Source organism: Rhipicephalus microplus, chromosome 1 (genome assembly GCF_043290135.1).
Source record: "Rhipicephalus microplus isolate Deutch F79 chromosome 1, USDA_Rmic, whole genome shotgun sequence".
Taxonomy (NCBI): Eukaryota; Metazoa; Arthropoda; class Arachnida; order Ixodida; family Ixodidae; genus Rhipicephalus; species Rhipicephalus microplus.
Window position 1 is genome coordinate 44,476,603 of NC_134700.1, and position 15,490 is coordinate 44,492,092.

Here is a 15,490-nt window from a genome sequence, read left to right on the forward strand (position 1 = left end):
GGTCACCGTGGAACGGCTTCAGAGTACGCGGGACGTTGAAGAACCATGAAGGAGGCAGCGTTGATGTTTCTTGGGTTTGCGTTCCCGCACTAGCCATAGTACTGCCGAGTTGAGGAAATGGTCCAAATTCAGGAGGTAGGCCTAGTTGTCGCCTGCTACGCCGTAAGTCAGCTGGTTCTTCCAAGTCGCGGCTAGTGTCGGGACCTTGCTGCTGATTGCAGTGCATACAACACTACCCAGCACCTCCACCAGAAAATGTCACGTGATCACAGAACGACCACAACGTCTGTTCACAGGAGCAGCACTGGACGTCGAGCCGAACCGAACGTTAGAGCACGAGCACACACCAACCGTCCTCTTCTTCTTTCACACCATGGCACATACTCGCATTAGCATGGCTAAACCTCGTTCCATGCCTGTGGCAATTTAGTGATGCTTGTGTATATTAACAGAGTTCCTGCTTAGCTACCGGCTGCTCCATACTTCTTGTCGGCCGGCACTTCAGCGCCGTGCCCAGTGTTTTCCGTGAGGTGCGTCCGCCACACGATACTACATTTTGGCAATGAGGATGGGATCCACGTGCATTCAGACAAGTTCGTGACCACCGAGACTGCACAGTCCAGACCTTTACGCGTGGGGCAGCTCCATTTTTATTTCCTCCACATCTGGTCTGTCTCAGTAGCAGCATGTTCCCCACAATTCCACCAGCTCCGTTCCTGCAATGCCCTGGCCTGCCTCCGATTCCGTGGGAGATATAACGTTGCGCCGTGCAAGTGTACGCCGATGCAGCGGCCCCGGACGCTACGCCAGACACTAAAAAGGCATTGCTGCTCAACGCGCTTGGAGTGGGGGGGATTGCAAGCTTACTATAAGGCTGCTGACGGACAGACGCTGCTTGACGGCAGGGCTGCACTGAGGTTAGCTGTTGCTCATAGCAGTGTCATTTTAATTGCATGGTCGATGTCCGGCTGCCTTTGCAAACCGCTAAAAGGCAAATTTAGGAGAGGATGATGTGGGAGTCGGGGCTGTTCAGCCGCCTTTACGCGGGCTTTGCCATCTCTTCCTGCCATTCTCACATCCCGAGAAGATTCCCCTCTTCTGCTGCCTGCCGCGCTGGGTAAACAGAGAGTGACATTTACCCCTCTCAGCCAGTAGCGGATGTCGACTGTGGCAGTGCGCAAAGTCTCTCGAAACGTTTCGCACGCGCGCGTCGGGAGTGAGAGAGAATTTCTCCGGGACGACATGGGGTAAGCACGCATTTCTTTTCTGTTCGTCAGCTCTATTTGTTTGGAGCTCGTTCAGACTTCGCCAACGACGCCTTGCGCTTACGGCAAACACTTACCTTTTGTTGCCCTCTTTCGTAAGCTAAGCCGAAGAGTGGTGCAGTGTCCTAGTGCGTGGCCAGGCTACGCCAACTCGTATCTCTCCGAAGCCAACGCGAGCGCCTTTACCCTCCCTCGAGCAACTGGGCCCTCGTTCCCTGTGTCCAGGTGAATCACTTTTACCACGCAGATGTGCTCACGGCACTCCTGTGTAGTACTTCTCGCCCGTGGCGTGGATAAGCCCATTTGCTTTCCCACCGCGCTTTTGAAACAGGCTCTGTACTGCGTTTTGGTGTTGCCACAGACAATAAAGCGTTACGACCTTGGGCACTACCGTGTTCTCGCCACGGCAATAGTTAACGAGTGCCCAGTGGCTCGCTAAGACCGAACCCACGTTAGTAGCCGTTATCCTACGATATATGTGTACACTATACTGGCAACCAACGTGTACACTAGAACATGCAACATCACTAGCACAAAATCTACGTACACTACAATGCGCCTCTTCGCTTTCTGCCCTGAACAATATGGCGGAGCATCAGCTTCAGCCACGGAGCCCCTCCGCCACTCCAGAAGTTTTCGCTTTCTGCCCTGAGCAATATGGCGGAGCATCAGCTTCAGCCACGGAGCCCCTCCGCCGCTCCAGAAGTTTTAGTATAACGTCCTTGAACTGCCAACACCTCCTCTAGAATGATCTATGCAACTTGAGCCGAAGAGCTGGTTCCTGGCCCTCTCCTGTTCTCTCCTCCTCCACTTCCCCAAACAGTGTCGGCTGTGAGCGCTTGCTATGGCGGCCACTTTAACTCTCGCAGCCTTTGAGATTAAAGCGATGTCTACTGCCGTCTCGTAGGCAACACGGTCATGTTTCTGCAAAGGTGTCACTTCCAAATCCAGCGGATGTAGTAGTGACGGCTGTGAGCATTCCTTACAGAGAAAGCCCATAACTATGAGGAACCTCCCGTCCCCATGGGAAAGCGTGTGACGTTACAGCGACCTTTCTATGGCAGGCGTTGGAACTGCTATATCACGGAGCCTATATCACGTAATTTAATCTATATATTGCTATATCACGTAATTTAATGCTATATCACGCAATTTAATCCAAGCCAAGCCACAAGTAGCAACTACGCGTTTCGGCCTGCCATGGCGGCGTTAGTGCTAGTCCATGCAGAGTGTGTGTTACTTCATTCTGTGATTTTGCTACGGGTCGAGACGCAAGCTACACGGTGACCTTTAAGTTGAAGGGGATTGACCATGCATTGGAACAGGGCCGCCGACAAGCACTTTGGAGTTGATGAATTTTGTGTCCGCTACTGGCGACGGCAGTACGCACAGCTGAACGCCACCAACAAGACGCGCCGGGCCTTCCATGGGCCTAATAAGGGAAACTATCCGTAGGTAGAGGCGGCACAACTCGACTATGTCAAGGGTCTCTGTGCGGACGGGTGTGCCATATCCATCAAATTATTGAAGAACCAGGCGTGCAAATTGCCAGAAAGGAGGGCTTCCCAGCGCCAGATTTCCGTGTGACCAATGAATGGGCCACACGCTTTATGCTCCAAAATGGATTTTCCCTCAGAAGACAGATGACTTTGTGTCAGTGGCTACCCTCAAAACAAGAAGACGAGATTGTACATTTTCATCGATTTATGATCTGGATCCGGCAAGCAAAGGGCTTTTTGCTCTCGCAGATTGCGAATGTGAACCAAACGCCACTCATTTCGACATGCCACACAGCACAACAGTTGAACAAAAAGGTGTGCGGAGTGTGCACATCAGGACAACAGGCGCAGAAACCAGTGGTGCACAGTCAGGCTCGCTGTTACAGCAGACGGGTGTAAGCTGCCACCTTTCGTAATTTTTAAAGGAAAGACTCTCCCGAAGGCAAACTTCCCCCTGGTCTTCATGTACGGGTGCAGGAGAAGGACCGCATGACCGCTAATCTGATGGTCAACTGGGTGAACACTGTTTGGGGAAGGCGCACTTTTGTACCCGTCGCTGCTGGTCGTCGAGAGCCTCCGCGGTCATCTCGTCGACTCCGTTCGGACGAAGCTGCAGGAGCTGTAGCCCCGCGGCAGTGGTCTAGTGGCTAAGGTACTCGGCTGCTGACCCGTAGGCTGCGGGTTCGAATACGCGGCTTGCGGCGGCTGCATTTCCGATGGAGGCGGAAATGTTGTAGGCCCGTGTGCTCAGATTTGGGTGCACGTTAAAGAACCCCAGGTGGTCGAAATTTCCGGAGCCCTCCACTACGGCGTCTCTCATAATCATTTAGTGGTTTTGGGGCGTTAAACCCCACATACCAATCAATCAATCAGGAGCTGTGGACTGATTTGACTGTTCTTCCTGGCGGCTTGACATCGATGCTGCAGCCTCTAGAAGTCTCCTTGAACAAACCATTCAAAGATAATGTTCGGAGGCTGTATGTAGAACGGATGACCAAAGGCAATCATGCCATGACTCCCAGTGGCAAAATAAGGAAGCTGTCAGTGGAGCTCCTTGGCACATGGATTACCAAGGCATAGTCCATGATTTCTCCAGAAATCATAGTCTGCAGTTTCAAAACAACTGGAATTCCAATCACTTGGACGGGACGGAAGATGACATGGTGCACGACAGTGGCGATGGAGACAATGTCGAAGCTGGTGGTGACTCAGATGGGGCCGCTTTCAGCGACTGTAGTTTCGACTGACTCTGAGTAGTTCAGCCAAGAGACTTTATTTGTGGCCAAGAAACTTCATTTGCTAGTGCATTTAGTGCTGCAAATAAATCTTGCTTGTGTTGAACCAGTGGTGTTATTGTTAAGTTAAGTTTTGATAAGTACTTCTCAAAGCTTGTAGTTAGTTCCTAGTGCGAGAACCCCGATTTGCAGCCACTCTGTTTTCTTTCCCACTTTTCTTAGTGCCCTGTGCGTTTAGCGGAAAACTTTCCTCGCATAATTCTCGCACCACCCAACTTTTCATCGGTCTATCGCGAAAAGAAGTGCAAGTATCATGTGAGTAAATACGATAATACCCGATACTACTTCTTATACTAAATTTGATACTAATCAGGTAGTACTACCTGATACTAATCCCTCATATACTATCAGGTTCAGTCCCTGCCCAAGGCCAGTTATCTTTTCATCCACTTTTCTTTCTTTACATTTATAGTACAATTAGCTCTTACAACATTCCCCATACTTTCCTTGACATGTTTGTCTGTTAGATCTCATTATTATTGTGCCTAACAAAGAAAACAGGCCCTTAAATGTACACTTCTTTCCTTCATTTATAGCGAGGGTTTCATTCCGGCAGACTTGGTGCTTTCAGGTAATATACAAAAGATTATTGGTCAGCTGCTCGCTCGTAATAACATCATGTGCTATGTGATGCCAAAACAGTCACAGAGTGTTTCTGCCTTGCCGTCATAGCTACAGGTGGCACCGACAGACACTCCCTCTTTTAATTTACATATACAGTTAATCCCAGATGTATCGAACTCAAAGGGAATTGCGGAATAGTTTGGCATATCTATAATTGGTAATACAAAATATGCGTATTTAAAGCCTAAAATTAAGCATTTCAGGTCTTCGAAATCATCACAAGCGCTAACATGACAATTCACTCACAGTTTAATGAAGAAGATGTGGCCTGAGAGTTACCGCACCTCACTTCACATGAAAATAGTCAATAAAATTGTCTCGTTTCTTGCGCGCCATCAAGTTCCAGTCATCCTCAATATCACTAAAGTTTTTCAAATGAGCGCATTCAGCTTCTTCAGCCTAAACAGCATTGATTAACGCAGAACACCGATGCTCAGTAGTGTGGCAAAAGGTTGGTCATGGCGGCAGTGATGGCATGCATATTCATAACTGCATGGATACACTTTTGCAGCACTAACAACGGCAGCCATGATCTCAGCATTGATGCCGTCAGAAACAGCTACGTCGTCATCTGCACTGATAAGTCACTCACTTTACAAGACGGTGCCCAGAAATGCTCATAAGTCCCAGAATTCACTCAGGCACGGTACTTTAGCAGTCACAATCCATCCCAAGCTGTCACCTGGCCCGAAAAGAAAGTTTACGACGGTGCTTTACTTGACGTTGCTCTAAGCATTGAGTCCTTACGCATTTTTATCCTTACGTGCAGGTCAACGTTCACTTTAACACCAAAATAAGGATTTATCAGGAACGAGGCAAAAAAGTGCATAATATAACATTGAGTTTTCACAGACGACATGTTGGCGATATCAATGCCACTTGTGCCTTTGTAGCTGGCCACCGCTGCTTTCAGCTGCTTTAATGCGAAAAGCTAGAAGAAGCATAGCCTCCGAGACGTGCGTTTTAAAACCAAAAACACCCAAAAACACCCAAACATCACGAGGTTGCACATCTCGAAGGCTGAAGAAACTAAATCGACCCCTTATCTTCCCACCACCTTTTTAATGACATGCTTTGGCCGCAAATAACACACACACACACAAAGTAAAGAAACACTCAACGACAAGCACAAGCCGCTTGTGCTTGTCGTTGAGTGTTTCTTTACTTTGTGCGTGTGTTTTTTGCGGCCAAAGCATGTCAGTGAACAAGTACCAACTAGGCCAACAATCGGTATTGTTACCTTTTAATTGCTATGTGATACCTTGTGTAAATACAACATCCCTTTGACCTTCCGCCTTTCACTCTTCTCCGATTCATTCCCTACATTTGCCCTTGCGTTATCCTCGGCGGCCGTGGTAAACTGGCCTACAACCCTCAAAAGTGATTTTGCTACAGCCTGAAGCAGCGTATGCCGGAAACCTGAATTTTGGAAACGACTCACTTGTGAACAAAAAGTACCTTTGACTTTGTGGTGACATGAATTGGTCAAAGATGACCTTAAGCAAGACACTGCTATGCCTCTCTTCACAAGCTTCGAGTGAGAAGAATCAAAAGGCAATAGGGCCCTGTACGTGCGTGGTGAGTACGATTAGCACACATGTTTGCTGTCACTGTGAACTGACTTTAAATAAAAAAAAACTGCAGAGAAGCATTGTCAGGCATTCCAAAAGTAAAATTCAACCTAGTTGCATGAAGAATACACTTCACTATCTCTTCAAGGTCATTGTTAGAGTCAGTTTTTACAATTAATAAAAAGCGATCTACGTATCTACAGACACGAACAACGTAACCTTTTGTAAGCAGCCGAGATAACGAACAATTTACATCTGCTAAATATATCTCAGCGAGCACTGGCGCCACACAAGACCCCATGCATATGCCTCGTTTTTGCACGTAAAAGTTCTCCTGGAAACTCACAATCGTAGAGGTAAGTCTCCAGCAGTTCCAGAAATCCCTTTACCGATACACCACTTGAGTTTTGAAATGCCACCGCACCAGAACTTATATGCTATAAGTATAATAAATTTTGGAACGTAACATCTACAGATTATCACTTGCATTCTACTGAAAATCAAATCCTCCTACTATTCAAAGTTGTTTCCACTTTTTTTTTTTTTCAACAAAAATGAAAAGGGCATTTTAAGAGGCTTTGTTTCAATTCTTAAATATTATTGAGCAGTTTAGTTGTGTCACAACAAATATGCCCATTTTTCTTCATAATACGGCCCAACTGCTACATAAGATGCACTGACATAAGAGACAAATGGATATCAGGGATACCAGTGCGTCACAATAAATTACAGGTTGATAAGGAAATGCATACAAGGTACCCTGTTTATAAGAGAAATCTCATAAAAGAGACAATAATTGCTGCCCCGAGCATGCCTCTTATAATAGAGTAACTGTATGCGATATATACTACTCAATTTCGAGTTGCAATTATTTGTCCAAAATCACTATTCGCTTCGAATCTAGAATTCACTTGCACAAGCCTACTGCTTACAAATGTTTTTATCGTTCCTGAAAAAAAAATTCAGTAGTGAGTCAGTGCTTTGTTTTGTGCGCCTCTTTTGTATGATACCACTGCTGGTGCTCTTGTGAGCATCAGTGCTTCTCTTCTCCTGCTTGACACATGTCATAATGCTTACTATCAATATGACATACACCAGAACTGTTCCAGGAACATTCAGGACAATGGTCAACACTGACCCGTAGGAACTTGAGCTTTGCGAAATTCAAGAGTATACAATGAAACCTCGAGCGATAAAAATGTTGCAGTGATACAAATTTGTCTGTAATCCCAGCCAAGGCCCACTTGCCTGTGGTGTGCACGAATAAAATTGTTGCGAACTGACTTTCACCTCACCACACTTGATACAAACATAAGCTACCACTCAGATACGAACATTTTCATGACCCATGCTGCCACGAAGATTGCAAAAGTCACATGCCGGTGCAGGAACTCTAGTGCAGTCATGCACATTGCATTGCCGCTTTGGCAAACTGTTAGCACTGCCCATCAGCAGCTTGGGACTCTTCTGAAGTGCCACACCTCTGAGGTCCATCAGCAGTATCCTCCAAGATGCAGGCTCTGATGCCCTTACGTGTGCCTTCATTTTAATATTGCAGATCACAGTGACATCACTTCCTTTTTTTCTACACATTTACGCATGCTGCTGTTCTCAATGCAATATTATACTGCAATTACACACGCCTGCCATGTCAATGCAAGCCCTGTCCTCATAATCATAAATCCTGTGAAAAGTGGACGAGGACCTAATAAAGAAAGCATGGCAAGGGAGCTGAGCCTCAAAACATCAACGTGCACGACTGCTAGAAACGTGCCCCAACCCCACAATGTAGAAAAAAATTACAGTCAACATCCAATTCTATTGACGTCCTCACCCAAGAAGTCAAGCAATCTGATAAAACCAATTCACACTTTCTTTTAAATTCTGCTCATGTGGTCAAATAGGCACAGCCATAAAAAAAAAGAACTTCAATGCCTGGCAGTACACTCCGACATTTTGGTGGGCACCAAGGCCTTCATGAACGCATTCAGCCCATGCCACAATCCCCAGTCAACTACAAGCTATAACCAAATTGTAAATTTGGGTCTCATGACTGATGCCAACACCAGCGAAAGGCAAAATAAATTACCGACCCTCTCCCACGAAGCAGTTAAAAACGATGACACAGAACGCAAAGGCTGTGGTGGAAGACTCGTACGGCTTTCCTAGCTGTGAGTAGCATGTTGCCTACTGAGGTCACACTGTCACTGCCGAGGTGCTTGCAGTATCATATGCATGTGTTTGCCGAAAAGCGTGCATTACAGCATGCCCGCTCTGTTCCTGACTGCACACAGGCGTGGCAATGGCGAGTTGCTTTTGTTCTTGAAGGTGGGGCGTCTGTGCAGCTCACTTAGCCCTGTTGCACAGCGAGGCAGCATGAAGTAAAGTAGGATTACCAGCTGTCTATGTAGGATCGACAGCAACTAAGTAATACTGGTACACTTGCTGCCAGCCATCATCACGCCTCTGTGCATTTTAAATGCTTATTCGTAATGATATGGCCTCAATGTGCCGTCGCACTGGCACCTTCAGACTTTCAGTATGCTTCACCCTGTCACACTTTGGAATTGCGGCAAAGCAGACTCGGTCTCTGCTACAGCCATGATCGCATATTCATAAAAGAACTAATTAGAACCTATTTGATGGTAGATGGGGCACAGCGTGCCTTCAATTACGCCATGAACGCATACTCATAAAAGAACTGATTAGAACCTATGTGATCATAGATGGTGCACAGAGTGCCTTCAATTAATGCCGTTCACGACCTGCAGTGTGGGCAGAAAATTCGAAAAATTGAACGACAAAGAGTTGCAGCGTGCACAACTTTAAAACGTTCTAATACAATGACATCTACAGGACTTGCAAATGTGAATTAAAAGCATCTCAATATTATGGCATGTAACAACAAAGGACAGTGATTCCGAAATTTGGTGGCGTTCATTTAACACATGTGGAGCGCTTTGCTGCAAAACGTTGGTATGTTACAGAAAATCATTTGAACGTTAGGAAAGGGATGTGAAGAGTCACAAGATATTTGCTTTCAATTACACAAGCACATGACCTGTATCTCTGCAAGTATCAGTACAGTTGCTCATGACATTGCTGGGCCCTGAGAAATTGAAAGGTACGCCAGTTTCTTATTTCACATACCACGTAGTTTTCATATTCCCCAGTGACACAAATATTTTTTGTGACCCTCCCCCTTCACTCTTTCGAGATTCGTATTACTGAAGTTTTACTGTACGAGAAAGCTTTCCACAGCAACTATGGTTTCTGTCATTATGTGGTTTGACAATATTAGAAGCCGGAAGCGCACTAGAGTGGATGAAATGTCAATTGTTATTGCAAGTTTTTTGCAGCTTTTGCTTGCTTACACCAATTACAATGTAGTATCACAATAACTTGTGCATTCAACAAAGGACAACACAATGCATAGGCACTTACCAGCTGAAGCTCTTTGTTGCGAATGTTATTGCCCTGGTGGTCCAGGATGTACACCAGACCAGAGTGCATGCCCAGTGCTATGAACTGAAAAATTTAAAAACACCTGCATTTTAAACACTGATGCAGCCTTTTAGTCCCTAATTTATCCAACTACGACAGACATACAGGAAAGGGAGAAAAGCCTAACCTTTCTTGCTTCTAGCAATCTTGCCATTAATAAGTAGAAAAGGGCCGACATAACAGGTACGGGCCGATTTCTTAACTGCAAGACTATTCTCAGTAAGTGCACAACTGCTAATTTTCAGTTAAGTAAACAAAAATCTGGATGTCTGTGATCTTCAAAAGAACAAAAATGTACACTTTAATCTCAATACAGCAAACTTCAACTTAAGAAAATTCTTCATTTAACAAAAGAATGAAAGAAACTGATCACAGCCTCTTTTTTTTTTTTCATATACTACAAACAAATGAAACCAATTGCTAATGAGGCCGTTAAGGCATTACTACTTGTAGTCTTCAGCTGCAATGTGCTTATTCTAATACATTTGTAAAGAAATTGATATAGAAAAAACCACTTGCTCCTAATAAGGAACGAGCCTGCAACCTTTGAATAACATACTAAGCTACAGTGGTGGTGAATAGTCATCTTTTGTTTCTTTGTGAGGTCAAGAGCAGTTACTGTGGCACTTCTTGCAGACAAGTTAAATAATTTTTCCTTCTTGTTTATGGTGTAGTGCATGGCGTTTGCGAAAAGGCAAACAGACAGGGAAGCTCGGACATCATAGCCTGTGACATTATCTTAGTTATATTTAACCTCTGTTTGCTCCCTGAATCACCGTAATTTTCATGTGGATATCTAAGAGGTGGCTTATGAGGTTCCGCAAACCTGTGGAAGGATGTGTACAAGGCGGACAGGAGGGCGTCTCAATCGACTATGCCAACACTAGTTTGCACAGTTGAGACAAAAGCAACAATAACTACAGTCATTCGTCTGCACATTTTTTGAAGTGCGGTTGCGCACCAATGTATGTCAATGCACTAGTCTGGTGAAGCACAAAGCTAAAAATGTGCCACAGATTATTAAAGCTCAAGCTATGTCTTTCAATACTGACACATGTGCCAATCAATTGACCTCTTAAATAAGGAAACAGACTTTACCATTGGCAAGTGATTGGACTGATATGGTGCCACTGTGCATGGTTAATAACACTCTTTGTTCAGCTAGCTGGTGCTTTGCATAAAGAAAAAAAAATCCAGCCAAAGGTGAACACAGGGAACGGTAAAGATATAAAAGCAACAAGTTATTATTTTTTTTTTAAGACTACCAACCTACCAACTGTTTTATCACCAAAGCAAAGCTCAAGCAATATATATACTCACATGGTCATGACACAATCACCTGCACAGCAATTGAGCAAACCAAACAGCAAAAATAAAAACTGATGTAAATTCACAGAGTCTTCCCTTTTAGATAATAGAAAAATTTGCAGGATTCCAGCTGCTTTCCAGTCTCCTTCTATTTTCGGTGTTTATTCACCTTTGGCTAGATATTTTTTTCATTGATGCATGAATGAATAGATTGAGATTTCCTCACAATAAAGTTTAAGGTAGCGCATGGTGATGCCCTCTCACTTACGCCATTGCCTGCTTGCACTGAGTATGTTTTCAAATATATGTTGAAATCCAATGGCGGAGTCGGGGCAAGTTTTTCTGCTCCTTTCAGAGCAAGTGTGTTCCAATGACAGAGTGAGAGCGAGAGTCAAAAGTTCCAATGAGAGAGCCGGAGGGGATTCAGAGCGGGAGTCCCTCCGTGGAGCAGGAAAAACTGCTCCGCCGAAATCGGTGGAGTGGACCGGAACTCAGCGCGACGCATTTTTCTTTAACACATTTGCCTGCTTGGGGGCGCGACTGGCGCGGCGCGAGTTGTGTTGATAATGGCGGACGGCATGGACGGCTCGGCTACCTCGGCAAAGCGTGCGGCAATGCTTCTGCTACTCGATAGCGACAGCTCTGAGTCGGAAAGCTCAAGTACCGACACAAGTGATTCGTCAGACAGTGACAGCGACGCTAAAGCTTGCGCTTACAAGCGGGAATTCAACAAGTTGTTCGGCATTCCCGCGAAGAGGCCCAAAGTCGTCGGTTTCATCGAGGACGTCGTTCGGCAGTACTCGGACTATGAGGTAAAGAAATAGAAAAAAAGAAGGAAAGCATTATGCTCAAGCTTTAACACGTTGTGGTGTTTTCGTTTGTTTCTTTTCTTGAGCAGTTCCGGAGGCACTTTAGGCTGGCTCGACCTGTGGCCGAAAAGTTGGTTGCGGAGTTTGCTGTCTCGTCAATGTGCCCTTCGAGCACACACGGAGGAGTTCAAGCGAAATCCGCGGAAACGCATGTCTTGACATTTATCTGGTTAGTTACACCTCCCCACCTTCACCCCCCCCCCCCCCCTTTTTTTTTTTTCTTTGTACGATGCCTGCACAAGAACGCATTTGACTATAAGCCCGTTGCTTACAGCGCAGTGTGATCTGAAGCTGTTTTTTTTCTTTCGGGTACCTGTAATCCCCCTGCGCAGGTACGCGGCCAACAAAACCTGCATGCGAGACGTGGCAAGCCGTTTCGACATGTCAGAAAGCACCGTGTACAGATTTCTTCAGAGAGTAGCGCAGTTCCTGACGACACTGGGACCATCGGTGATCAAGTTTCCCGCAGACTTGGAGAACCTCACTAGCAGTTTTGAGAAGGTTTGTTTTGATTTTATATATCGTCAGGACCAATAATATTGGCCGCCCAAGCTATACTGATCATATCACAAACACGAGTGCACATTTTATTCTGGGTTATTTCAAGCTCAATTTTACGCTGAGGTGGAACTTTAAGAAAAATGTGATAGGTCGTGATGATAATACCGAGCTTCATCCAGTTGTGTTCGAAACATTCAACTTATGTCTCTCCTGCAGTCACAGTCGATTCCTTGCATGCGGATGATGCTGCCTGCATGCTTTGTCATTTCTGTTCAGATGTATGATACAATATCGACGAGGTTTGGTTTTAAATTTAAGAATAAATTGCAATTACGTACTTCAACTCCCTTTAGGAAAAAACATACACAGGCTTTGTTTTGTTTTCTCTCCCATTTTACCATTGTAAAAAGATAGGTAGATAGCAAGAAAACGTGTAGTATATGGTGTGGACAGCAATGTATGTTATCTTAACTAGTTCTCAAAGTTGAATTTGGCTTGCATTTTGCATCTTTAACAAAATATATCGTGCTGAGTCATGAAGCGTATGCTGTGATTGTAAGTTAATGAGCTTGAGCACCAGTATTTCCTGTTAAAACTCCTCGCAAATGCTCATTTCTTGCTCAGGCATGGATGATATCACTCATTAAAAGAGTACAACTTGCTTGCAGGTGTCTGGAATGCCTGCTGTTATTGGCTGTATAGATGGATCGTATGTCAAGATACAGTGCCCAGCCAACAAGGTTGCCTCCACATACTGCAACAGGCACCATTACCTTTCACTAACGCTGCAAGCCGTCTGTGACCACAAGAGGCGCTTCCTCGATGCGTTCACTGGAACCTCCAGCAAAATGCACGATTCTCATGTGTTTAGCTTATCGCCTCTTTCAAAGAACATAGCTTCTGTATGTCAGGGCCGTTATCATATATTAGGGGACGCAGCATATCCGCTGCGGGAGTACTTGTTGTCACCATACAGGGATTACGGTGCAATGAATAAGCAACAAAAAGGCTTCAATTTTAAGTTTTCAGGCACACGAGTGCTCATTGAAAATGCATTCAGCACACTCAAGAAGCGCTTCAGGCAACTCATGTACCTGGAGTTGCACACTATCCACTGGCTCAATAAGTTTATCATAAGCTGCTGTATCCTTCATAACTTGTGCATCGATTACGGTGATGAAGAGCCAGACGATGATAATGATGACGATGGAGTACCCAATGCTATTCAGTGGGAGAACTGCACTGATAACCACAGTGATAAAACTGATGAGGAGCGAGCTTTGCACAAGCTTGGCGAAATTAAGCGTGCAAAGGTCTTGACTAAGCTCCTGCGAAGTGATTGTGGGAAATAACACCATAATTCTCTGTTTTGTCTGAACTAGCCCTTTAGCTCCCCACAGTAGTTGGGAGGCTGTGTGTGTGCACCAATGCGCAGCCCCCTTTATATACACAAGCACATGTTTTGCACTGCACATTTTACTTCAACATGCTAATAGTACTTTAGGCCACTGAAATCATTCATTGTCTAAGCCAAGAAAGCGGCTCAAAAGCTTCATTTTTTCTTCATGCTGTTTTGCTTTTTCTTGCCAAATGCGCTCCTTCTGTTCTTGCCTCTATTCATCACGCTTCCTTCTTTCATTCTCGCGTTCAGTTCGTTTTTTTTTTTTCGTTTTCTTCCTGAATTTTGCTCATTTCATCAAAAAAGTGATTCATTTCCAGCATTCTAGAAGCCGAGAGTTTCGGCTTTTTGGGCTCAGGTTCCTTCGTTGTGCTGGTCAACTCCTGGCTAGTTGAACCTTGGCTTGTCAGCTCCTGGCTCCTCGATGCTTGGCTTGTCGACGATTGGCTCGTCGACGGTTGGCTGGGCGATCTTTTAATAGAGACTATTCCAGAGCTGTCCCCGAGCTCTTCTGGCTCAAGGCTGTCATCTAGCCAACGTATTTTGGCTATGTGGTCTTCAAAGGGAACGTGGCAAGGAGAATTCCCCGATTTGTCGTTATGTGCTGCAGCGCTTCTTTTTTGTCGCATGACTATTTTGTAGCGGCTGCAGCACTGGTCCCCTGTTTTAGGGACCCCAACAGCCTCTGTGATGTTGGCCGCTATTTTGGCAAACATTGCTTTTTATTTTCAAATGTCTTCATTGGCCCTATTTGGGAAAAATACTGCTAGTAGTAGTCGAGCAACAGCTTTGTTTCTCCCGCCGTCCACTCTCAGCCTGTACCTGAAAAGAAAAAGTGCTTGAGACATTTGTACAGACGTTACCAGTTGCACGTCACCCGACACAGGTGTTAGAGAGTTGTGGTATTCTGCTGTGTTGGTATCACTGTAGAGCTTATAGGCATATATAAGCACCAACCTGTTTTAGTTTGTCTTGATATCGATTTTTCTACTTTGATTTTTGTCGTTACAGTGGTTGGTGTTCTTTGCACTGATCTAACTGTATATATCATGTATAATTCATTACTTGAATGCATTTGTATCCTCTCCTGCTAGGGCCTCTAAATGGGCCTGCAGTATTCTCTAAATAAATAAATAAATGGACTCACTGCGTTGCTCGCTCTTTTGGCTGTGTTCTGGCACTGTGAATAGAAAAACGAAATGCATTGTTATTCATACAGCTGGCATACATGAAGCGATATAACGACCAATGATTTGTGTTCTGTGACACAAATTGCTGTACATTAAAGCACCATGTGAATTTCATGCAACTATGTATGCAATTAAGCTAAGCCATGTGAGGCTTCCTAACACAGCTTCACAAAACAGTAACCCTATGTTTGCTATGCTATCTCATCACGACACAAACTTTTGAATAACAATTTCACGTAAGCATACATGGTGGCATGCAAGTTCTTCAACAGTAACTCAACACATTGCGCACATTCTTGATTGAATTCCACACTCTCATCGTGATGCACAGAGTTTCTGATCAGCTGACTGTTAATCAAAATGAAGCACGATCTTTCAGGCCTGAAACAGGCAGTGACACTCCAGGAAAAGCAACGTAATTTCTGTGGACTGAGACCAATTTCTAATTTGGATGTGCTCAATGTA

The 15,490-nt window shown here is 44.9% G+C and overlaps 1 protein-coding gene across 6 annotated transcripts in view; it reads right to left on the reverse strand.

Annotated features, from left to right (window-relative positions):
• The window catches only part of lt (vacuolar protein sorting-associated protein light), a 635,043-nt gene that overhangs the window by 543,563 nt on the left and 75,990 nt on the right, over positions 1–15,490 (reverse strand). For all 6 annotated transcript variants that reach the window (XM_075896022.1, XM_075896056.1, XM_075895809.1 and 3 more), the window contains one exon: positions 9,699–9,782. In XM_075896022.1, the coding sequence (XP_075752137.1) occupies positions 9,699–9,782 (84 nt within the window). The remainder of the gene's footprint in view (positions 1–9,698; positions 9,783–15,490) is intronic.